The 25,663-nt window shown below is 42.2% G+C and overlaps 2 protein-coding genes across 6 annotated transcripts in view; both read left to right on the forward strand.

Moving 5' to 3' along the window:
- apc (APC regulator of WNT signaling pathway) overlaps positions 1–15,759 on the forward strand; it is a 76,445-nt gene extending 60,686 nt beyond the window's left edge. For 4 of the 5 annotated variants that reach the window (XM_060909094.1, XM_060909096.1, XM_060909098.1 and 1 more), the window contains 9 exons: positions 58–141; positions 4,404–4,484; positions 4,933–5,031; positions 5,268–5,646; positions 5,750–6,075; positions 6,162–6,239; positions 7,704–7,820; positions 7,904–8,118; positions 8,233–15,759. In XM_060909094.1, coding sequence (XP_060765077.1) covers positions 58–141; positions 4,404–4,484; positions 4,933–5,031; positions 5,268–5,646; positions 5,750–6,075; positions 6,162–6,239; positions 7,704–7,820; positions 7,904–8,118; positions 8,233–14,605 — 7,752 coding nt within the window. In that variant the 3' untranslated portion in view covers positions 14,606–15,759. The remainder of the gene's footprint in view (positions 1–57; positions 142–4,403; positions 4,485–4,932; positions 5,032–5,267; positions 5,647–5,749; positions 6,076–6,161; positions 6,240–7,703; positions 7,821–7,903; positions 8,119–8,232) is intronic. The other variant, XM_060909095.1, reaches the window with a different exon arrangement.
- Positions 15,760–22,435: 6,676 nt separating this feature from the next.
- c3ar1 (C3a anaphylatoxin chemotactic receptor) lies at positions 22,436–24,703 on the forward strand. The gene is made up of 2 exons (XM_060909656.1): positions 22,436–22,493; positions 23,469–24,703. Exon 2 carries the CDS (start codon positions 23,523–23,525, stop codon positions 24,561–24,563), a length of 1,041 nt encoding a protein of 346 aa, XP_060765639.1. The 5' UTR covers positions 22,436–22,493; positions 23,469–23,522; the 3' UTR covers positions 24,564–24,703.
- Positions 24,704–25,663: the final 960 nt, after the last annotated feature.

Below are 25,663 nucleotides of genomic sequence, written 5' to 3' on the forward strand. Positions count from 1 at the left end.
TGCCTGGACCGCTGTCTCTAAATTCCATAAAAACCATCGTGTGTTTTATCTTGTCAGGTGCGGCTGGCGCGTATCCAACAGATCGAGCAGGACATGCTGAGGGTGCGCCAGCACTTACAATCCCAGCCTTCCGAAACTGAGGTTAGTCCACCTAAAATTCACAACATCCTACGTGAAGGTCGGGGCCTCTCAAACAAATAAACAGCAGGTTGTACACAGTGATTGAGTTATCACAGGCTAAGAATCCCATGTGCAACCGGTGTATTTCAGTATCGTACTGTAACTGGCGATATCAATAAATCTGGAGCGCACAGGTTAATACGTCCTCATCTACATTAACACTAGCAGTGAAAATGTATTTTGGAAATGGAAAAATCAAGGGATCAAAATGCTCCGTTGATGTACTTTTATTGTGGTATGGATAAACAGACTGTGATCAAATTTAGTGATGCATCAACACCACACCATCTTATGGCCTGTTTCAGAGGTTTTCTAATCTCAAAACTGAGATGGCAGAGATTTTGATGATCTAGGTCACATTTGTGTAAATGTTTCACCCTTTCAGATATCGTAATCAGAGATGACGGGATGTCTCAATTTCCGCCTCTTTTTTTTTTTCTGTTTTGTTTTAGTGTAGGTTTAAATCTTGGCATATAGAAATGGGCAAATGTACACTACCGTTCAAAAGTTTGGGGTCACCCAGACAATTTTGTGTTTTCCATGAAAAGTCACACTTTTATTTCCCACCATAAGTTGTAAAATGAATAGAAAATATAGTCAAGCCATTTTTCTGGCCATTTTAGCATTTAATCGACCCCACAAATGTGATGCTCCAGAAACTCAATCTGCTCAAAGGAAGGTCAGTTTTATAGCTTCTCTAAAGAGCTCAACTGTTTTCAGCTGTGCTAACATGATTGTACAAGGGTTTTCTAATCATCCATTAGCCTTCTGAGGCAATGAGCAAACACTATGACTACGTTCAGACTGCACCCTGAAACGACCCATATCCGATTTTTTTGCCCATATGCGACCTGTATCCGATTTGTTATTGACAATCTGAACGACACAAATCCGATTTTTTTTTTTTTCACATGCGACCCAGGCCGCTTGGATATATGGTCCTAATTCCGATGCATATCCGTTATTTTCACATGCGACTGCAGTCTGACCGGACAGGTCGCCTTCATGCGACCTACACGTCATCAACAAGAGACAAACGTCACTATTCTGCGTTGGCTAATCCCGCCTCTTTGGTGGAAAACAACAACATTTGTACAGTTTTCAGAATTTAAATAGACTTTTATAGAATTGATCAAGCTAATGGTGGATTTGGTAGGGACCTGGATGTTGATCTGTTAGCCTGATTAAATAAAACAGTTTCTGTAACTGATTTATAACTTGAACCATCCTGTATTACAAGATTGTTCTGGAAATTTCCAGTAATTTGACACCTTCGGTCTCATTACTCTGCTGCCCACATTAATCAGACTGTGTGAGTTCCGCCGCCGCTACAAAAACCACATCGCCAGTGCTGAGAGAAGTTGCAGAATTCAGCTGGCTATAAACAATCTAAGTAAATATTTATAAAAATGTAGAAAAAGTTTATTAATATGACGAAATATGTGCAAATTATTAAGCCTGAATTAAGAGTTTGGTAATACAGCAGCCGTATCCCAAATGACTGCCTACTGAAGCTTGAGTGCACTATATAGAGTTTAAAAATCCATTACTTCCTAGTAACATGTAGTGCACTAATATAGAAATTAGAGAGACATTTAGGAGTCAACCCTCGTTACCAGGCTACACGTTTTCAGTTCAGTTCAGAAACAAAAACACACACGAGACCTCACACTTTAACACTAACCAGATAATTAAACAAAAAAAGAAAATCATTAAACATGGAGTGCGCTTTTTTTTTTTGGTTTACGTATTACGTAGATGTGCTTATTACGTGTCAATTTGCGCATGCGGGACACTTTTGGGTCGTTTTCCGTTCATATTGGAGATCGCATACAAGTCTCATATAATTGGTAATGTGAACGGCCTAACAAAAAAATCGGATTTCACAACAAATCGGATATGGGTCGTTTCAGGTTGCAGTCTGAACGTAGCCATTGTACCATTAGAACACTGGAGTGATAGTTGCTGGAAATGGGCCTCTATACACCTATGGAGATATTGCACCAAAAACCAGACATTTGCAGCTAGAACAGTCATTTACCACATTAGCAATGTATAGAGTGGATTTCTGATTAGTTTAAAGCAGACCTGGGCATTTTCCGGCCCGCGGGCCGCATCTGGCCCTTTGGTTCATTCTGACCGGCCTGCGTAAGGTTACTTAGAAATTACAAAATAAACGTATTTTCTAATTTTACCTCATGCATGGACTGAATGTGCATTGCTTTTATTTTGAAGTTGTGTTCAACAAAAACGCAATGCGCGCGACATGACATGAAATCCCACGAAACCTAATCCCGCGATAACTACTTCCATAATTTGTCCAGACCAACCACAAACTTGTACGTCATCCTTCAAACGGTCCAGCCAATCACAGTGTGATGTCACCAGCAGGCGCCGGAGCCCGAGCCGATCTGTAGATCTGATTCCTACACCGAATCGACTGATGATCATCTGTCAGCTGTGCTTCGCATCTCCACCTCAGACATTCAACCTGACTCTGATGCACTCGTTAAAGACCAGCAGAGACTAGATTTCTCTCACTGAACAAATAAAAAACACCAAATGAGGTGATTAGACTAGAAATGTGGGCATCGTTATTATAATATGATGTATCTTGCTTGATATTTGGAGTAGAAAGACAATATTGTGATGTCTTTATTGTGTTGTGGGGTGAATGTGACTGAAAAAAAATGGTACAAACGTTCACATTTTGTTAACCATTGTTTTGGGAAATTTGATTGAATAAATGACATTTTTTGTAAGGCAACCTCGTTTATTCCATACTCTTACCAGTCTTAGCAGCTTGTAAAAACAGTGATATTTATTGCTTTGTATAAAGAAATACAATTAATATTATGCAGAATTTAGTTCAGCCTTTTGGTCCGGCCCTCCACAAGATTTTCTGTTCCTCATGTGGCCCCATGGAAAAAATAATTGCCCACCCCTGGTTTAAAGTGGTCTTCATTGAAAAGAACAGTGCTTTTCTTTCAAAAATAAGGACATTTCAGAGTGACCCCAAACTTTTGAACGGTAGTGTATCTAAATCTTCATGCGATTTAGGAGAAAGCAACAAATCTAAGATTAACATGTTTTACTAAATTCAAAGTTGATGATTCAGCTTCTTCCTAAGTTAGCAAAATGATCTTAAGACAATTTCAAGCTTGAAATGAGTGAAAATGTGTAGAAATTGATTGATTTAATTCTGTTTCATATTGCTATTAAAATAATATATATTACTCATAAAAATTGGTCTGTATTTAAGAATTTCTCTTACTTGGATACATATTGGCTACGTTCACACTGCAGGCTGAAGTGACTCAAATCCGATCTTTTCGCCCATATGTGACCTGTATCCAATCTTTTATTGACAATATGAACGACACAGATCCGATTTTTTCAAATCCGACCCAGGCCGTTTGGATATGTGGTGCTAATTCCGATCCCTATCCGCTCTTTTCATATGCGACTTCAGTCTGAACCGCCAGGTCGCATTCATCCGACTTACACGTCATCAACAAGCCACAAACGTCACTATTCTGCGCTGAAGTAGGCGGCGGGTCTCTCAAAGTTACAACAACATGGCGCATGCGAGGGACGCTTCGGGCTGTGAAGGTTCTGAATCTTCTCAATGGAAGGACGCAGAGGTTAGGGAGCTGATTTCCATTTGGGGGGATGCAGCTATTCAAGCTAGATTGGATGGGTCATACCGCAACCGGGCAGTTTTACTTCCGTAAACACTGGCCATGCTCACTGCATGTGACGTCGTCGTATCCTGCAATGCGCATGCGGAACACTTTTAGGTCGCTTTTCGTTCATACTGAGGATCACATACAAGTCGCATATATTTGTTAATGTGAACGACCTCACAAAAAAATAGGATTTCACAAAAAAATCGGAATTGAGCATTAAGCCTTGCAGTGTGAACGTAGCGTTTGTTGTTGATGCCTATCGTTATAACCGTGTGAACATTTCTGCTATGATGTTTTAATGGAGCAAGCTGGTGCACCAAATATAGACACTTTGCGTGACAGAGCATGAACAGATGTAAGCGTGACCTGGTTTTTAGATGGACAGTATAGATCAGGGGCCACAAGGCTCGGTGTGCAAGTGAAAGTTTCAATACCATGCATCTTTGTGTGTGCCATATCTGGATTATGTAGGTCAGGAAGAGAAACTTTTTTTTTTTTCTCTCTCCTCTTTCCTCTAATTTTGCCCATCCTTAGGCCAAACATGACCTCATGGCCCAGGCTGAAGGGGCACAGGCATCAGGAGACTCGGTCATCGGGAATGGTGCTTGCTCTCAGGTGAGGAACGACAAACTTGCATGTTCCTGCACTTCTCACTGAAATTGTGTCTCTTGCAGTGTAATTTTTGCATTTGGAACCAATTTTAAGTGTTTTCAGTCCATTCAAGGAGTGTTTTTTAAATAGTCATGTAATGAATGTTTTTAAATATCCATTGTGGGATTACTGGTGAAGTGCATGCCATTTTCCTGGCTCACTGAACAATAGCATTTTGCAGACAGATGGCGCCACAGATGTGTCAGCGGATTAGCCACAGGGGATCAAGTGTGATTTACTGACCTTAGTTAACTTCACACTGTTAATCCATGTTCTGTATTGACCTATTTTATTGTTAAGGCATATCTCTCAGTTAAATGGGTTTTTTTTTTTTTTTTGAGGATTAAAATAGCTTTTCTTTTTTATTTACTTTTTTCCTCTTAAAGACAAGTCTGTCTGTCTGTTTTGCCAGGGCTCAAGCTCTCGTATGGATCATGACACAGCCAGTGAGATGAGTAGTGCAGGAAGCTACTCGGTACCCCGCAGGCTTACCAGTCATTTGGGCACTAAGGTGACATTCAGTTTAAAAAAAAAAAAAAAAAACACACCTGGGTCTATTCTCTTTTGGGGAAATTTTAACCAGAAAAATAATCAGTTGTCACACTGACAGATAAGTGTCAGATTTATTGCTACAGACTAAAAATTTGATTATTTAGATCAGTAGATGTTTTACCCGTCAGGTATCCCATTCAGTACATTTTGCTTGTGAGCATGAACAACTTTTTTACTCTTGTCCCATCTCTTCAGGTGGAAATGGTGTACTCTCTTCTGTCCATGCTGGGCACTCACGATAAGGATGACATGTCTCGAACCCTCCTGGCCATGTCCAGTTCTCAGGACAGTTGTATAGCCATGCGTCAATCCGGCTGCCTGCCGCTGCTTATCCAGCTCCTGCATGGCAATGACAAGGACTCTGTTCTGCTGGGCAACTCTCGTGGCAGCAAGGAGGCCCGAGCCAGGGCCAGTGCTGCGCTACATAACATCATCCACTCGCAGCCGGACGACAAGCGTGGCCGGAGAGAGATCCGCGTGCTCCACTTGCTGGAACAGATCAGGGCTTACTGTGAGACCTGCTGGGAATGGCAGGAGAGCCATGAGCGTGGAGTAGACCAAGACAAAAACCCAAGTAAGCCCCCCGCCTTTACCTTTTGCCCGACGGTTGAAGGACAGTGCTATGCTATGAAGTGACCATTTTAATTTTGCTAAAGTGCTTTTGTTTTGAATTTTAGTGCCTTCACCGATGGAGCACCAGATCTGCCCAGCTGTTTGTGTTCTTATGAAGCTGTCATTTGATGAAGAGCATAGACATGCAATGAATGAACTTGGCAAGTTTCCCCATGTTCTGCCATTTCTCAGCTTTTTGTTCAGAATAATATGTATTTTAAAGGAATTAGTGAATGTGTTACCGTTTGTAGGTGGACTGCAGGCTATAGGTGAACTGTTGCAGGTGGACTGTGAAATTTATGGCCTTACGAGTGACCACTACAGTGTTACACTAAGAAGATATGCTGGCATGGCTCTAACGAACTTAACTTTTGGAGACGTAGCCAACAAGGTAGGGAATTCCATTCATTTTCAGATTTAAACTAATACTTGTAGTGGTGGTGTTAACAATTTTTTTTTTTTTTTTAATATAAACAGGCTACACTTTGTTCCATGAAGGGCTGTATGAGAGCCATGGTAGCTCAACTGAAATCTGAGAGTGAGGATTTGCAACAGGTACATTTAGTCTCATATAGCTGCGGCATACATGTCAACCTATACGGAATGTCCGTATTTTATACGGATTTGATTCAATAAACGTAGTATACGGGCATACAAATAGTTATACGGATTCTTTAAAAGACTTCAATATTTATTTTGAGCTATAATCAATTCCCACGATGATAAAAGAGCGCATAACATTCATTTACAAACGTACTGTACACCACAGAAAGCACAAACAGCCAGTAAAGAGTCTTATGAAATTGCGGGTTATCTTGTGGTAGCGAGACTTCGTTCCACTTTTGATCATGCGCACACCGCATTGCGAGAATTCTGCTAACCGGGAAGTAACATTTTGTCTGAAACGCGTATTTCCACCTGAGCGACTTTCAATAGCGACTGAAAAGATTCTGAATGGGCACTCCGGCAAGATCAACGCAGACACTTGCTGTGACATGCAGCCTCGTGAGGTATTGGTGCAGAGTGCTAAAGCTGTCATGGAGTACAATTCAGAACATTAGCCCATGTTTACATTAGACCGTATCAGCGGATCATCAGATTAACGTTTTTAAAACGATTAGTGTGCACACAGCAACACCAATACACGGATACGCTCGGCTCCGCAGGCATCCTGCGCTCCAAATCACTCCGCCCTGAACAGCGAGTGCCCTCTGGAGGGTGCGCACTCCGGCCCTGTGCAGCTCACAGAGCGCGCGAGTATAGCGCACGAGCAGTGATTCGGGACTGAGCCGCTGTGTGTGTGATCCCAGCGCAGATCACTTACCACTTGCAAGTGGAAGGATGGCAAGCCTAAAGACAATCATAACTACACAATGGGCAGTATTTGCATCAGTATTTGCAGTATTTTCATACTTTTATACTCTTTAATGAAAGGTGATACAAGGCAGAAGTCCGCGCCGTTTTTCAGCAGTCGCATCACATGACCAACGCCAGCGAATCAGGAAGGTGGATGTCACAGTGACGTTGTCCAATGACGACGCCAGCTAGAGCTCAGCACAGCGTATCCGCGTATCTCAATGTTTACACAGCACCAGAGCTGACACGATCTGGATTGAATACGTGGACGCTGGCGGATTCCCGTTTCCCGGTGTTTCCAGGCGTTTTAATGTAAACGGACAGTGCATCCGCGAAGAAAACGAGACAGATACGGTCTAATGTAAACTTGGCCTTAGAGTGACACTTTGTGTTTTTGTCGAACATTGGAGCTTTGTATTCATTCTGAAGGGTTATTGTTATTAATATCGAATAAAAAGTAACTTGGATATATCGTTAATTATCATTCAAATTTTAGGTAAATTATTTTAATTTGCATCTTATACGGATTTTATAAGGGAAATACGGATTTTGGAGGTTGGTTATACAAGTTTGATTGACCAAAGGTTGACATGTATGCTGCGGTGTGTGTATACTTAGCTTACAGCAAATCTATTTTGTTTAATTTGATCTTTATTCTTTCAGGTAATTGCCAGTGTGTTGAGAAACCTGTCTTGGCGTGCCGATGTAAATAGTAAAAAGACATTGCGTGAGGTTGGCAGTGTTAGGGCTCTAATGGAGTGTGCCCTTGAGGTTCAGAAGGTAAGGACTTTTTTTTTGTTGCGTCTTAAAAAAAAAAAAAGTTCTTTTTGTATCATTATATAATTTTTTTTTTTTTAATACAGGAATCGACACTAAAAAGTGTGCTTAGTGCCCTTTGGAACTTATCTGCCCATTGCACTGAAAACAAGGCTGATATCTGTTCTGTTGCTGGTGCATTGGCCTTTTTAGTGAGCACTCTAACCTACAGAAGCCAAACCAACACCCTTGCCATTATAGAAAGTGGTGGTGGGATCTTGAGGAATGTTTCAAGTCTTATCGCCACAAATGAGGAGCACAGGTTAATTTGTAATCTATTGCTGTTTCTGTCATAAGCAGTTGGTTGCTCTTCTTCTTCTCCCAGTGCTGCAAATTCTAACTTTTTTTTTTTTCCCCCAATGTTTTTGTACCGTAGGCAAATACTGCGGGAGAGCAGCTGCCTGCAGACGCTTCTTCAGCATCTCAAATCTCACAGCTTGACAATAGTGAGCAACGCCTGTGGAACTCTGTGGAACCTCTCTGCTCGAAATGCAAAAGACCAGGAGGCATTGTGGGATATGGGCGCAGTTAGTATGCTAAAAAACCTGATTCATTCCAAGCACAAAATGATTGCTATGGGTAGTGCTGCAGCTCTGAGAAACCTCATGGCCAATCGGCCTGCCAAGTACAAGGATGCAAACATAATGTCTCCTGGATCTAGCCTGCCTTCACTACATGTAAGAAAACAGAAAGCACTAATTGAAGAACTGGATGCACAGCATCTTTCTGAAACTTTTGATAATATAGATAATTTGAGTCCTAAGGCTTCTCATAGGGGCAAGCCTCGGCACAAGCACAATGTTTATGGTGATTACGACGGGGTTTGTAGGTCGGATGGTTTTAACACTAGTGGTGTTGGTGTTCGCTCCCCTTACATGAACACGCCAGTGCTCTCCAGCCCATCTTCTCGGGAGAATAGGGGAAATACGGACAGTGTTAGGGCTGAGAGAGACAAGAGTCTGGATCGGGAGCGAAGAGGTGTCCACCCAGAGCCTGACTCGGGTAAAAGAATGGGAATGCAAATTCCTACCACTTCAGCACAAATAGCAATGGTAATGGAAGAAGTACAAAGCATGCACTTGGGCCTAGATGACCGAAATGTTGGATCTGCTCCAGACCCTCTTATAGTTCAAGATGACCTCATCAGACGTCAGACTGGGGTTCACGGTCACCAAAATGTGTACAATTACAGTAAACCAGATGCATCAGTCAGACCTTGCCCAATGCCAAAATTGGAGTATAGAGCATCTAATGACAGCCTTAATAGTGTCAGCAGCTCTGATGGTTATGGAAAAAGGGGTCAGATGAAACCATCTGTAGACTCCTACTCTGAAGACGATGAAGGAAAATGGTGTGTCTACAGAAAATATCCAGCTGATCTTGCCCATAAGATACACAATGCAAATCACATGGAGGACGATGATGGTGATCTAGACACACCAATTAACTATAGTTTGAAATATTCAGATGAGCAGCTCAACTCAGGCCGACAAAGCCCAAGCCAGAGTGAGAGGTGGGCAAGGCCCAAGATTTTGGAGGAAGAAATGAAACGCACTGAACACAATCCACCCAGGTCCCAGAGCCCAGGGTACCCAATGTACACAGAGGGAAGTGGTGAAAGTGAAGAGAAGCTCAAAAAATACCAGCCCCTGTTTGTTCAGCAGGACATGTCTGGAGGATTCCGATCCAGAGGACCTAATGAGCAAAGTAGCAGTACATCTGGTCATGGAATGAACAAAAAAATTAACCAAACAATTTGTCCTGTGGATGATTTTGGTGATGACAAACCTACTAACTATAGTGAGCGCTATTCAGAAGAGGAACAGCTTGATGAACAGCCTACCAATTACAGCATAAAATACAATGAGGATCACCACGTAGAGCAACCTATTGATTATAGTCTGAAGTATTCTGATGCATCCTCTAAAAAGCCAGTGTTCAGTCATTCAAAAGCATCATCCTCACAGAGCTCTGTCAAAGACCAGTTAAGTCAGGACAGTTCATCTTCTGTTTCTTCAGTAAAAACTCAGAATAGGCAAAAACAGCTCCAGCAGCCCTCAGCTCAGACTCGACCAGGGCCTGGCAGGTCGATTCAAAAGTCCACTTGCAAGGCTCCTACAATAAATCAAGAAACATTGCAGACCTATTGTGTGGAGGATACACCTATATGTTTCTCAAGAGGGAGCTCCCTGTCATCCTTATCTTCTGAAGATGAAATGGAGAGCTGTAAGCAGAATGTCAATGCAACGAGTAACTACACAGCTTTGCCTGTTGCTGAGAAGTCGTCCAGTAATGTTCCTGATCAGCGTACAACAGAAGGTCAATCATCCAACCATTATGTCCGAATGAAGCCACCACGACACCAAGGATCTCATGTTGGGCATGGTGAGGGTTCTAGACATCAGAAAGTAGTAGAATTTTCATCAGGTGCCAAATCGCCATCAAAAAGTGGTGCTCAGACCCCCAAAAGTCCCCCTGAACATTACGTCCAAGAGACCCCTCTTGTGTTTAGCAGGTGCACTTCTGTTAGCTCTCTTGACAGCTTCGAGAGCCACTCCATTGCAAGTTCAGTACAGAGTGAGCCATACAGTGGCATGGTCAGTGGCATAATCAGCCCTAGCGATTTGCCCGATAGCCCTGGCCAAACAATGCCACCCAGTCGTAGCAAGACCCCTCCACCACCACCCCCACGGACAACGTCCATAAAGCAGAAAGTTAGCGTGCCACCCCATGCCGAAAAACGTAACTTGGCGCCAAGACATGCAGCTGTCACTGCTGCTGTGCAAAAGGTGCAAGTGCTTCCAGATAATGACACACTTCTGCATTTTGCTACAGAGAGTACTCCAGAGGGATTTTCATGTGCCTCTAGCCTCAGTGCGTTAAGTTTGGATGAGCCCTTTATTCAGAAGGATGTTGAGTTAAAGATAATGCCTCCACTTCATGAGGATGACCACGGAAACAAAACAGAACCGGAGAAAGAAGATAGTAATGAAACTAAGAGGCAAGACAAGCCTCCAGGAACTACTGAATCTGAGAAGGATATATTGGATGACTCTGATGACGACGACGATGATAGAGAGATCCTAGAAGCCTGTATAAATTCAGCCATGCCTACAAAGTCCTCAAGAAAACCTAAGAAGCAAACACCCCCAACCACTTCAAGAATACCACCACCAGTGGTCCGAAAACCAAGCCAGCTCCCTGTTTATAAACTACTGCCCTCACAAAACAGAGGACAACTGCAAAAACATATGGCACTGACTCATGGAGAGGACATGCCTCGGGTATATTGTGTAGAAGGAACGCCTACTAACTTCTCCACGGCAACATCTCTTAGTGACCTTACAATTGATTCACCTCCAAATGAGTTGGCTACTATTGAAATTCCAGCTCCTCAAGCGGAGGCATCAAATCAAAGACGAGACACTGACCCAGAGGGTAAAAGTGCAGAAACAACAGATATTGCTGCAGCTTTTGACATGCAGTGTGCTCCTGGTGAGAACGAAGGTGATGATATTCTTGCTGAGTGCATCAACTCGGCAATGCCAAAAGGTAAAACACACAAGCCATTTAGAGTACAAAAAATGTCAGATCAACCTCAGCATCCACCTACTGCTACTGGCAGTCTAGTTCAACAAGAGTTTGAAAAGAAAAAGCCAACTTCTCCTGTAAAACCAATGCCACAAAGCAGTGAATATAGAGCAAGGATGCTTAAGCGACCAGATGCCTCTAGCAACTTATCAGAAGCAGCATATCCTGATAAAACCACAGAAACAAAAAAACTAGAGTCTAAAGCAGGCCCCAGAGCATCGGCAGATAAGTCTCTGAATACCGAGGAACGTGCCCGTCCAGGTTTTGCCTTTGATTCTCCGCATCATTACACGCCAATTGAAGGTACTCCTTATTGCTTTTCTCGTAATGATTCGCTAAGCTCACTTGACTTTGAGGATGATGATCTTGACCTTTCCAAAGAGAAAGCTGAGCTCCGAAAAGATAAGGAACAAAGAAAGCTTCCACCGTCAAAGAGTAATGGAGAGCATTCTGAAAACTCCAACAGAGCGGCGACATTTCAGAGCGCCCCAGCAAAGGCCCTTCAAAAACCAGGTTTTTCGCTTGCGTCCAAAGAAAATACTGGAACAGTGCCTGATGAAAAGCAGAACTTTTCAATAGAGGACACCCCGGTGTGTTTCTCAAGAAATTCCTCCCTCAGTTCACTTAGTGACATTGACCAAGAGAACAACAACAAAGATTGCTCACACAAAGAGGACACATCACAAGTCGAAATGCCCAGGCCTCAAGCCTCTGGCTATGCACCAAAAGCCTTTCATGTGGAGGATACTCCTGTATGCTTCTCTCGGAATAGTTCTCTTAGCTCACTCAGTATTGATTCTGAGGATGACCTCCTACAAGAGTGCATCAGTTCTGCAATGCCAAAGAAAAAGAAGCAACCACCTAGAAGTAAGAGTGATGATCAAGGTGTTAAGGAGGAGAAAAGCATGTTGGCTGATGGCATTTTAGCAGAGGAACCAGATCTTATATTGGATCTCACAGATACACACAGTCCTATTTCAGAGCAAGCCTTGTCTCCAGACTCTGAATCGTTTGACTGGAAAGCCATCCAAGAGGGTGCCAATTCAATTGTTAGCAGTCTACACCAGGCTGCAGCCAGTCTATCCAGACAAGGATCGTCTGATTCTGATTCTATCCTTTCTCTTAAATCTGGCATTTCCATTGGATCCCCTTTCCACCTACCTTCAAATCAAGATGAAAATAAGCCACCTGCTCATAAAGGACCAAGAATATTGAAACCGGGTGAGAAAAGCACTTTAGAAACAAAAAAGAAAGAGGAGGAAGCTGCTAAAAGCCTAAAAGGTGGTAAGAAAGTGTATAAAAGTCTTATCACTGGAAAACCACGACCTAGTCTTGATACCATGACTTCTCAACAGAGACAAACTCAAGTTCCTGTAGTTTCGAGAGGAAGGACAATGGTTCATGTCCCTGGTGTGAGAAGCAGTTCTCCTAGTACCAGCCCTATTCCAAAAAAGCCGCCTCCTCGTGGACAAGCCACAAAACCCCCAGCTCCTCAGGCAACGAATTCTGGAAACTCTCCGAGGACTATGAAGACACCATCAAAATCAGACCCTAGTCCAGCCAGAGAACCAGCTGCCTCCCATGGAGGATCAAGTAAAACCTCCTCTCGATCAGGGTCAAGAGATTCAACACCATCTAGACCACCCCAGCAATCCCTTGCTAGGCCCATGCAGTCTCCTGGTCGTACGTCTGCTTCACCGGGTAGGAATGGTCTAACTCCGCCAAACAAATTCTCTCAGATACCTCGTACTGTTTCTCCAAGTGCAGCTTCCAAACCTGGGTCTGGTCGAATGTCTTACCCCTCTCCAGGGAGGCAGCTGGGTCAGCAAACACCTCCGAAACATAGTGGCTTGCCAAGAAGCACCAGTGGTATACCCAGGAGTGAATCTGCCTCAAAAAGTCTAAATCAGTCTGGAGCCCAAGGCCCTTCCAAAAAAGCAGAGCTGTCTCGAATGTCCTCCACAAAGTCAAGTGGGAGTGAGTCTGACAGATCGGAGAAACCTGGACTTGTTCGCCAATCCACATTTATTAAAGAAGCCCCTAGTCCAACCCTGAAAAGGAAATTGGAGGAGTCTGCTTCCTTTGAGTCTTTATCTCCTTCCTCTCCGAGTCAGTCTCAAACACCTATTTCAAGCCCGTCTTTACCAGACATGTCTCTCACTCTGCCCTACCAAGGAAGTGGCTGGAAAAAGTCCCCTCAGAGCCAAAACTCTTCTGAAAATGGAGATGGGAAGTCACTTAGACGCAATGACATCTCCCGATCCCATTCGGAGAGCCCCTCGAGACTCCCAATTAACAGAGGAGGGACATGGAAAAGGGAACACAGCAAACATTCGTCCTCTCTGCCAAGAGTAGGTACTTGGAAAAGAACAGGCAGCAGTTCCTCTATACTATCTGCATCATCTGAGTCCAGTGAAAAGGGCAGAAGTGAAGACGAACGTCAGCCAGCTAATCCACCTCAGCGATCTGGACAGGGCAAGGATGGGGGACTAGAAAGGAAAGGAACATGGAGGAAAATAAAAGATGGTGAAGCAGGTCCCACAATGACACTAGACTTGCCAGATCCGACTAGTGATGTACGCACAGCACACCAGCCGAGTACCACAGCGTCTAAAACTGAAGATGTCTGGGTGAGGATCGAAGACTGTCCTATCAACAGCCCTAGGTCTAGTAAATCGCCAACAGCAAATACGCCTCCAGTAATTGATGGCTTGTCTGGAAGACTACATCCTAGTGATTGGGACTTGAGTGAAATGCATCATAAGCAGCCAACAGCCAGTGAGCATGCAGCCACTCGACGTCTCGGTTCAGAAACTAATTTGAACTTGATCCGAAGTAGTGAGAGTCTTGACAAAAAGGTGACTGACATCAAGCCTGTTTTAAGCACTCCAAATATTGCTTCAGAAGTTCATGAAATCGCGATTGCCGAGCGTACGCCTTTCAGCTCAACCAATTCTAGCAAACACAGCTCCCCTAGTGGTGCTGTTGCTGCTAGGGTTAGTCCTTTTAATTATACACCAAGCCCTAGGAAGAGCAGTGCTGACAGCACAACTCCGAGGCCATCGCAGATCCCCACGCCTGTTAACAGCAATGTAAAAAAGAGAGACTCTAAAGGAGATGCTACAGAAAGTGGGTCCTATATTGTCACCTCAGTGTAAAAATTGTGTGAATAGACTGGACAATACTTGGAACGTGTTTTTGTTCATTTCTGTGGGAGAACAACTGTTTTAAACATATTGTAGTCAAAGCAAATATACAGTTGTACTTTTTTGCTGGTCGAATTGTGACAGGCACACATGACTATCTGAGGAGGCGGAGCAGGATATCGTATGTCAATTTGTACAGATTTAATTGTGTATATATTTAATTTAAACCGGTGACAAGATATCTTGCCTGACTTGAGGTAGATAATTACAGTGGAATATTTAGGATGTCGAGACCTTTTGGTTGACACTCCTGACTAATGCATTTGATTTTTAAGGAACTGTACACCTGTATTAATTCAATTGTCAAAATCCTTTTTATTGCCACATATTGTATGTTATGGCTTCTTCTCCTTGCATGGTCTCATCCAATGTTCTGCTGTTTCCTGAAGTAAAGTTGAACGTTGATGTGGACACAATGTGCTGATAGCTGTAGTGTAACATTTTACACTTTTTGTCTGTGCTTTTGAAAGTAAGGAATTAACTATGAAAAACAAACACTTCGGGGGATATTTACAATGGACAGATTATAAAAATAAATAGATTCATTGCTCTGCTATTTGTGTGCAACGTTTTCAGTTGAAGTGACTGTTTTAAATTGACATTTTGGTCTCTGAAGGACTAAAGTTGTTGGAATTAAATTAATGTAGGTTTTGCTGTTTTTTAATTTTTATTTTTTTAATTTTTTTTTTAAACCTAATTTACTTGACCTATTATTCAGAGTTATTGTTAAAGCACATGATCAGACATATACTCTTTGACCAAAATGCAACATTGATGGGTTATTTTTTCCCCCCTTTTCCTTCCCCTCATGCAATAAAATAAAGTAGGCTGATTGATGTTTGACAGAATTTTCAAATTACAAATGGCAAATCAGTGTAATAAACACCAGTTTGGTGAGAATTGCTTCCTGTGCATTTTCATTGAATCTGCAATAGTTTACGTAATCTCCCCCCCCAGTCGTTTTTCCTTTTCAGTGCATCTTAATAAAACTTGTAATATAGCTAAAGGTCTATTGCATGATATTTCATTGTTTTAATTCATTCTGCGAATGGTGTAGTTTCTCAGATGTTTCAATGATTGCACAAATATGTAAATAAATTCATGAAGGTCTGGTTCCTGAAATGCTTTAACTTTTACCTACTTATTGAGTTGCTTACTTCCTAAACCAGAAAATGCACCTGCAATAACAGGTATGTATGTAAATTTTATTTTATTTTTTTTTCTCCTGTTTTTAGGGGTCAAGTAATCAGACAGCATTTTTAGGTATCAAAAAGTAAATGAAAATCCGTCTATCAATGGATTTGATAGATTTTAAGACTATGCTTCAAGAAGCCTGTCTACGAGTGTTATTGATTTAAACAGATACAATGATGCTTGAAAGTTTGTGAACCCTTTAGAATTGTCTATATTTCTGCATAAATATGACCTAAAACATCAGATTTTCACACAAGTCCTAAAAGTAGATCAAGAGAACCCAGTTAAACAAATGAGACAAAAATATTATACTCTGTCATTTATTTGTTGAGGAAAATGATCCAATATTACATATCTGTGAGTGGCAAAAGTATGTGAACCTCCAGGATGAGCAGTTAATTTGAGGGTGAAATTAGTGTCAGGTGTTTTCAATCAATGGGATGACAATCAGGTGTGAGTGGGCACCCTGTTTTATTTAAAGAACAGGGATCTATCAAAGTCTGAGCTTCACAACACGTTTGTGGAAGTGTATCATGGCACGAACAAAGGAGATTTTCCACTTTTTCTGAGGACCTCAGAAAAAGTGTTGTTGATGCTCATCAGGCTGGAAAAGGTTACAAAACCATCTCTAAAGAGTTTGGACTCCACCAATCCACAGTCAGACAGATTGTGTACAAATGGAGGAAATTCAAGACCATTGTTACCCTCCTCAGGAGTGGATGACAAAGGACCCCAGGGTAACTTCTAAGCAACTGAAGGCCTCTCTCACATTGGCTAATGTGAATGTTCATGAGTCCATCAGGAGAACACTGAACAACAATGGTGTGCGTGGCAGCGTTGCAAGGAGAAAGCCACTGCTCTCCAAAAAGAACATTGCTGCTCATCTTCAGTTTGCTAAAGATCATGTGGACAAGCCAGAAGGCTATTGGAAAAATGTTTTGTGGACGGATGAGACCAGAATAGAACTTTTTGGTTTAAATGAGGCGTTATGTTTGGAGAAAGGAAAACACTGCATTCCAGCATAAGAACCTTATCCCATCTGTGAAACATGTTGGTGGTAGTATCATGGTTTGGGCCTGTTTTGCTGCATCTGGGCCAGGACGGCTTGCCATCATTGATGGAACAATGAATTCTGAGTAATACCAGCGAATTCTAAAGGAAAATGTCAGAACATCTGTCCATGGACTGAATCCCAAGAGAAGGTGGGTCATGCAGCAAGACAACGACCCTAAGCACACAAGTCGTTCTACCAAAGAATGGTTAAAGAAGAATAAAGTTAATGTTTTGGAATGGCCAAGTCAAAGTCCTGACCTTAATCCAATCGAAATGTTATGGAAGGACCTGAAGCGAGCAGTTCATGTAAGGAAACCCACCAACATCCCAGAGTTGAAGCTGTTCTGTACGGAGGAACGGGCTAAAATTCCTCCAAGCCAGTGTGCAGGACTGATCAACAGTTACCACAAACGTTTAGCTGCAGTTATTGCTGCACAAGGGGGTCACACCAGATACTGAAAGCAAAGGTTCACATACTTTTGCCACTCACAGATATGTAATATTGGATCATTTTCCTCAATAAATAAATGACCAAGTATAATATTTTTGTTTCATTTGTTTAACTGGGTTCTCTTGATCTACTTTTAGGACTTGTGTGAAAATCTGATGATGTTTTAGGTCATATTTATGTAGAAAAATAGAAAATTGGAAAGGGTTCACAAACTTTCAAGCACTACTGTATGTACCAGTAGAATTTAATAAAGAAAATGCATATTAAATGAAACCAAGGCCTGTAAGTCCAACCTCCTGTTCTGCCCTAGAGGAGGCGATTAAGCCAAGAATCTGCCGATCAGCGAGTGGATATGTAGATTGTACAGGGTTAGTCAAAATTATGTTAACACTCATGGATTATTTTTCTCCTGAATGTATGATGCGCCATGACCACTGCTGGCATAATTGGGCCCTACTTTTTTGACACCCCAACAGTGACGTCAGGTGTCTGCTTACAGATGGTGCAGCAGTACGCCATTGATAATTCCGCTATAGATCTGATTGGTTTCTACCATTTAAGTGTTAGCATAATTTTGACTAACCCTGTATATCCTAATTAGCAACATCTAGCTTGCACTACATTTGCTCTTTTAGAATTATACGACAGTGATGCAGGATGAAATGTAATTGTGAGCAAATAGTTTTGACTGAGATTATTTCGATGCACACACCAGCAAAAAGGTAGGAAATGTGTCTGAGCTTTGAAACCATTCAAGTTTGTGTTCTGTAATTAGAGCAGGTTAGTAGCACTATACCAAACACTGGCATGTTTACTAAACTTAAACGTGGTTTTCACTTTATTAGGAGCCCTTGTACAACTGCACATTCATGTAATTAATGTACTAGATGCATAAAATCATATATAATTGGTTGACTGGATAATTGCATTTGTCATGAATGTATATGGATATTCAGGTGTTCCTAACAAAGTGGACAGGGAGTGTATAGGTGCTGAATGATTATTAAGTTCACAACGTATTCTAACCACAGCTGTGCTATGATTGTCGTAATTTTCCTTTTTTACAGGAAGCTGCATGTGTCAATATGTGAAGGGTCAGCGTGTTTGCTTTCTATCAGCATTATATAGTTTCTACTTCATACAGATTTCTATATTTATATACACTGATCAGCCATAAAATTAAAAACACTAACAGATGACGTGAATTACATTGATTGTTGTTACAGTGGCACCTGTCAAGGGGTGGAATATATTAGGCAGCAAGAGAACAGTCAGTTCTTGAAGTTGATGTGTTGGAAGCAGGAAAAATGGGCAAACGTCAGGATCTGAGTGACTCTGACAAGGGCCAAATTATGATGGCGAGATGTCTGGGTCTGAGCATCTCCAAAATGGCACATCTTGTGGGGTGTTCCTGGTATGCAGTGGTTCGTACATTGCATTGCATTGCATTGCATGACATTTAGCAGATGCTTTTATCCAGCGCGATGTACACTTGTGTTTAAAATAATAGCAGTCCAACACGACTAACCAGATCAATCACTGTTTTTGGTGGAAATTATATTACTACATGGCAAATAATTTACCAGTAGGTGTAGTAGAGTCATAGAAAACCAACAGACCCAACATTCATGATATGCATGCTCCTGAGTCTGTGTAATCGAATAATTAAGTGAAAGGGACGTGTTCAAAATAATAGCAGTGTGGCGTTTAATTAGTGAGGTCATTCATTCTGTGAAAAAAACAGATGTCAGTCAGGTGGCCCTAATTTAAGGATGAAGCCGGCACATGTTGTACATCCATTTCTCTCTGAAAACCTGAGAAACATGGGTCGTTCCAGACATTGTTCAGAAGAACAGCGTGCTTTGATTAAAACGTTGATTGGAGAGGTAAAACGTATACTGTAAAGAAGTGCAGAAAATGATGGGCTGCTCGGCTAAAATGATCTCCAGTGCTTTAAAATGGACAGCAAAGCCAGAGAGACGTGGAAGAAAACAGAAGACTACCATTCGAATGGATCGAAGAATAGCCAGAATGGCAAAGACTCAGCCAATGATCAGCTCCAGGGTGATCAAAGACGGTCTGAAGTTACCTGTGAGTACTGTGACAATTAGAAGACGCCTGTGTGAAGCTAATCTATCGGCAAGAAGCTCCCGCAAAGTTCCACTGTTTAAAAAAAAGATGTGCTGAAGAGGATACAATTTGCCAAAGAACACATAGATTGGCCTAAAGAGAAATGGAAAAACGTTTTGTGGACTGATGAAAGTAAAATTGTTCTTTTTGGGTCCAAGAGCCGCAGACAGTTTTTCAGACGACCCCCAAACACTGAATTCAAGCCACAGTACACTCTGAAGACAGTGAAGCATGGTGGTGCAAGCATCATGATATGGGGATGTTTCTCTTACTGTGGTGTTGGGCCCATTTATCGCATACCAGGGATCATGGATCAGTTTGCATATATCAAAATACTTGAAGAGGTCATGTTGCCTTATGCTGAAGAGGAAATGCCCTTGAAATGGGTGTTTCAACAAGACAACGACCCCAAACACACCAGTAAGCGAGCGGCATCAGGGTTCAAGACCAACAAAATGAAAGTTATGGAGTGGCCAGCCCAATCCCCGGACCTTAATCCGATAGAAAACTTGTGGGGTGACATCAAAAATGCTGTTTCTGAGGCAAAACCAAGAAATGCAGAGGAATTGTGGAATGTTGTCAAATCATCCTGGGCTGGAATACCTGTTCACAGGTGCCAGAAGTTCTCAGAAACCGTGGTTATACAACTAAATATTAGTTTAGTGATTCACAGGAATACTAAATCCTTAAGATGTTTTCAGTTTATACAGTAAATATTTGGAGTTTGTAATGAAAAATGCAGACACTGCTATTTTTTTGAACAGCCCAATGTTCATTTTTCTTCATTTTCTGTAAAGTAATTAAAATATTGATACATTTTTCTTCATGTTTTGATGTAGAATATAATGTGCAGTGTTCCCAATGCATGGAAATAAAAACTATTATAAGGATTTTGAGCTTTACTCACATTTTTAAACACACTGCTATTATTTTGAACACAACTGTACGACGAGTGCAAAAGTCAGGTACATGAAATGCTGAACTTCTAGCCAAGAAAATTCTAGTGCCAACTGAACAAGTGACGACAATACCGAGTGTAATATTCTCTTGACATACCAATACTCAAACAGCCAAGGAAACAAACCAACCATATAAAGTACAACTAAATAGAGAACTCAAATGGCTAACCCCAGGCTAGACCGTACACAGTCTGGGTTGGTCTAGACTGAAGTGCAGTTGTGTAGTGGGAAGGCAAGCAGGGGAGAGGTGCAGCCTGAAGAGGTGAGTCTTCATTCTGCACTTGAAGGTGGTCAAGGAATCGGCAATTCTGACCTCAATGGGAAGGTCAATCCACCAATGGGGAACCAGGACAGACGGCAGTCTTGAGCGGGCTGGGCGACCAGTAGTAGCGGAGTGTAGGGATCTGTCTGGTGTGTAGGGGCACATCAGACTCTGGAGGTTTGCTGGCCCTACCCCCTTGACAGCCTGGTAAGCTAGCGCCAATGTCTTAAATTTGATACAAGCTGTAATAGGTAGCCAGTGCAAGTTGACAAGCAGAGTGCTGACATGGGAAGAACGAGGGAGATTGTAGACCAGGTGAGCTGCAACGTTCTGGATGAGCTGCAGGGGTCTGATGGCAGAAGCTGGAAGGCCAGTAAGGAGAGAGTTGCAGTAGTCCAAGCTGGAGAGGATCAGAACTTGGACCAGGAGGTGAGTAGAGTAGGTGGTAAGAAAATGGCAGATCCTTCGGATGTTGTAGAGGACGAATCTACACATCCGGGTCACTTCAGTGATGTTTGCTGAGGAAGAGAGTTTGTTGTCGAACACGACCCCTAGGTTCTTCGCACTGGGTGAAGGAGACCTAGAGATCTCCCCCAGGGAGATGACGACAATGTCCAGGGGTGGAGAGGATGGAACAGGAATGTCGATTACCTCCATCTTCCCTGGGTTGAGCTTCGGTTGAGGTACTTTGGTAGTACCTACCAAAAGTGGTCCAAGGAAGGACAATTAACTTTTTTCAGCAGTTTGTGCTACAGTAGCTTTTCTGTGGGATTGGACCATATGGGTTAGCCTTTGACACCCATGACCATGCCACAGGTTCACCAGTTGTCCTTCCTTGGACCACTTTTGGTAGGTATTAACCACTGCATACTGGGAACACCCTACAACAGGAGTGTCCAAACTGATCCATAAAGGGCCGTGTGGCTGCAGGTTTTCATTCCAGCCATGCAGCAGCACCCTGATTTGGCTTATTCAATCAACTGACACACCCACCCTTTAATCAAGGGTGGGTGTGGCTGCAAGTATTTGACTATGTGAAGACAGTTCAGTTGATTTGAATGAGCCAAGTCAGGTGTGCTGCTGCATGGCTGGAATGAAAACCTGCAGCCACACGGCCCTTTATGGATCAGTTTGGACACCCCTGCCCTACAAGATGTGCAATTTTGGAGATGCTCAGACCCAGTCATCTAGCCATCACAATTTGGCCCTTGTCAAAGTGGCTCAGATCCTTACACTTGCCCATTTTTCCTGTTTCCAACACATCAACTTCAAGAACTGACTGTTCTCTTGCTGCCTAATATATTCCACCCCTTTGACAGGTGCCATTGTAACAACAATCAATGTAATTCACGTCATCTGTTAGTGTTTTTAATTTTATGGCTGATCAGTGTATAATAGATGATATAAAAGCTTGTGATTTTTAGATTTTGAATTTCTTAATAAGGACAAAGGAGAATTCAATAGAAAAATGGATTTAAAACTATCAAACTATGTACATTTTTTTTTTTAGATTTATTGATACTGAAAGTGCCATCAAGCTATTTGTGTATGATGTATTTGACATTTGTATAATAGCAAAACATGTTAATCTCTTTTGAAACCACTGGTTCAGCTGCAGCGTTAATTTTGCCTCAGTGGTTTCTCAACTTCCTCGGGTAAAGACCTCACTGCTGATTAGATGGTAGGACTGATTGTGTTGACTTAAAAGAATTTCCTGCAGACTTGTATTTTTTTTCTTCTCCTTTCGTTTTCGGCCAGAGTTCATATTCTGAATCTCGCAGTACCAGCAGGGTAAGTCAGGTTGTCTTCTGTCTTATGGGTAAAAATCTGAGCAAATGAAAAGTTTGTTCAAATATTTGTCTGGTTTGTTTTTCAGGGTTTTGTTTCTGGAGTAATTACACCTTATGCGTTGGAAAGTGTTTAAATGCGATCATGATCACTCTAATTTTAAAATCTAAGCTGTAATAAGATACTGTAATAAGAACATCATAGTGTAGAGATTTCATGGTACGTGATTAATAAATAGTATGTCTCTAATCATCTAAAAAAGGAGACAAAAATATTGAATGTTAAAATCCACTTGATTCTTAATTCTTACATTTTAAATGCCTTTGAATTCATAGCACTGAAGTATATGACTAAGAAACCTGTATATCTGAAAACTTGTGAACCTTGGGGGGAACCCTTGAACATTTTGAAAACATCTCTCATTATCTATAGCCACTTTATCCTGTTCTACAGGGTCGCAGGCAAGCTGGAGCCTATCCCAGCTGACTACGGGCGAAAGGCGGGGTACACCCTGGACAAGTCGCCAGGTCATCACAGGGCTGACACATAGACACAGACAACCATTCACACTCACATTCACACCTACGGTCAATTTAGAGTCACCACTTAACCTAACCTGCATGTCTTTGGACTGTGGGGGAAACCGGAGCACCCGGAGGAAACCCATGCGGACACGGGGAGAACATGCAAACTCCGCACAGAAAGGCCCTCGCCGGCCCCGGGGCTCGAACCCAGAACCTTCTTGCTGTGAGGTGACAGTGCTAACCACTGCACCACCGTGCCGCCCCCATTTTGAAAACATGCAGTATTTTAACATGTGAATCTGAAAAAAAAAAAAAAAACCTTTTAAATTCCAGTGAGCATAACTTTAAAACTTTTGAAGTAAAATAGTTAACTTCCATGAATTCAGTGGTGTTTATTACGGTTTAAATGACTTTTAATGTAAGTCTTTGTCTCTTTTGCTTCCATCTTTTCCAGACAAAGGAAACAGTGAAGCTCAAGATTTCGTCTGGATTTCTCAAAGGCAACAACATGAATGACACCTACAACAACTCTTACTTTGAAAACGATACGTACGTTGATGATTTCTATGACACTGATTTGTCTGAAAAAACAAAGAAATCAATTCGAACAGTAGCGCTTGTGTTGTACTGCCTGACCTTTGTCCTTGGAGTTCCTGGAAATGCCTTTGTCATGTGGATTGCTGGTGTGAAGATGAAGAAGACCATTAACACCATCTGGTTTCTGAACCTGGCCATCGCTGACCTCCTGTGCTGCCTGTCCATACCGTTTACTGTGGCTGAAATCATTCTAGACCATCACTGGCCATATGGAGAAGCAATGTGCAAAATCCTACCCACAATCATTGTTGTCAACATGTTCACCAGCATCTTCACCTTGAACTTCATCAGCTTGGATCGCTTCATCCAGGTGGTTAAACCTGTTTGGGCTCAAAATAATCGTACGCTTAGGTTAGCATGGGTATGCTGTGCCATGATATGGATACTGGCCGTAATCCTCAGCCTGCCCACGATGATCCTACGAGAAATGGTCACCATTGATGAATACAACATAACCATATGCATGTTCAGTCACACAAATGCTACCGAAGGAGTAGTCAGTGACTCTTACAAGGCTCTAACCATGACTCGGTTTGTGTTAGGCTTCCTCATACCTCTTCTGTGCATTGTGTTTTGCTACACTGGTATTGCCTGGAAGGTTATGAGCAGCCACTTTCGTGCAGGAAGAGCATTCCGGATCATGCTAGCTGTTGTGGTGGCATTTTTTCTCTCCTGGTTTCCCTATCATGTGGTGGGTCTGGTAGACATTTATGGTGGGGAATGGTATGCCATACTGGTTCGTACAATAGACCCTTTGGTCATCTCTTTGGCGTATGTCAACAGCTGCATGAACCCAATACTGTATGTCTTTATGGGGCAGGACTTTAAAGAGAAAGTTAAACTGTCATTGAGACGGGCCTTTGAGAAGGCTTTTAGCGAAGATACCACACACTTTTCGGTGAGCTCCAAAGGACAGCAGTCGCACACCAACTCCTCAGTTGCCCAGCTGTGACAGTGTGATGAAGTTGGAACATTCTTCCAGAAGAGTCTACATTCTGAGTGAAATTAAAATACTCGTAACCATTTGGACTTTGTTAGCTTGTGTAGTGTGTATTGTCTATAGTAATAATTAGACCTAAAGATATATATATATATATATATATATATATATATATATATATATATATTCTGAACGATTTGCACATCAATCCATATAATTAACATGATCATCAATGAGGTAATGATAATCAGGGCTCACTTTCATCTTGAGTCAACATGTCGGTATGATTAGTGGTGCCGGTTGGGTTTAGCTCTCGCTTCTTTCCCTACGTCAAGAGAGCAATACAGCAGAGCTTTAGTCCTTTCATCTATCTAGCTCTAAATAAAAACCCAACAACAGGATTTCTAAATAAAGAGAACTTATTTAGATGTTTGCATGCCTATCAAGTAAATCATCGCAGCTGTTAGATTTGTTTCCAGAACATGAAACACGTCAGAATGAGGCATGATTTTATCTCAAGAGATTCCAGGAGGGATAGTTATAATGACGTACAGGATATGCGTTTCGGATTCTTGAACAGTTTGCCAGACAGAAGAATGTTTAAGTCGAAATAACTGGTTTTTGAAGTGGATATGTACTGGGGCGGCACGGTGGTGTAGTGGTTAGCGCTGTCGCCTCACAGCAAGAAGGTCCTGGGTTCGAGCCCCGGGGCCGGCGAGGGCCTTTCTGTGTGGAGTTTGCATGTTCTCCCCGTGTCCGCGTGGGTTTCCTCCGGGTGCTCCGGTTTCCCCCACAGTCCAAAGACATGCAGGTTAGGTTAACTGGTGACTCTAAATTGACCGTAGGTGTGAATGTGAGTGTGAATGGTTGTCTGTGTGTCAGCCCTGTGATGACCTGGCGACTTGTCCAGGGTGTACCCCGCCTTTCGCCTGTAGTCAGCTGGGATAGGCTCCAGCTTGCCTGCGACCCTGTAGAAGGGTAAAGCGGCTAGAGATAATGAGATGAGATATGTACTGTTCAGTCTGGCTAAGTGCAACTTCCTATTTGATCAAGTTGGTTAGGCCTTGATGTAATAGTGTAAGTAAAGAGGATGAAGAAAGGAGAATGTTTGC

The sequence above is a fragment of the Neoarius graeffei genome, chromosome 25 (genome assembly GCF_027579695.1).
Source record: "Neoarius graeffei isolate fNeoGra1 chromosome 25, fNeoGra1.pri, whole genome shotgun sequence".
In the NCBI taxonomy this organism is placed as follows: domain Eukaryota; kingdom Metazoa; phylum Chordata; class Actinopteri; order Siluriformes; family Ariidae; genus Neoarius; species Neoarius graeffei.

Bases quoted from the DNA above. Each gene is read 5' to 3' on its own strand.
- c3ar1 (XM_060909656.1), top strand. From the start codon at position 23,523: ATGAATGACACCTACAACAACTCTTACTTTGAAAACGATACGTACGTT.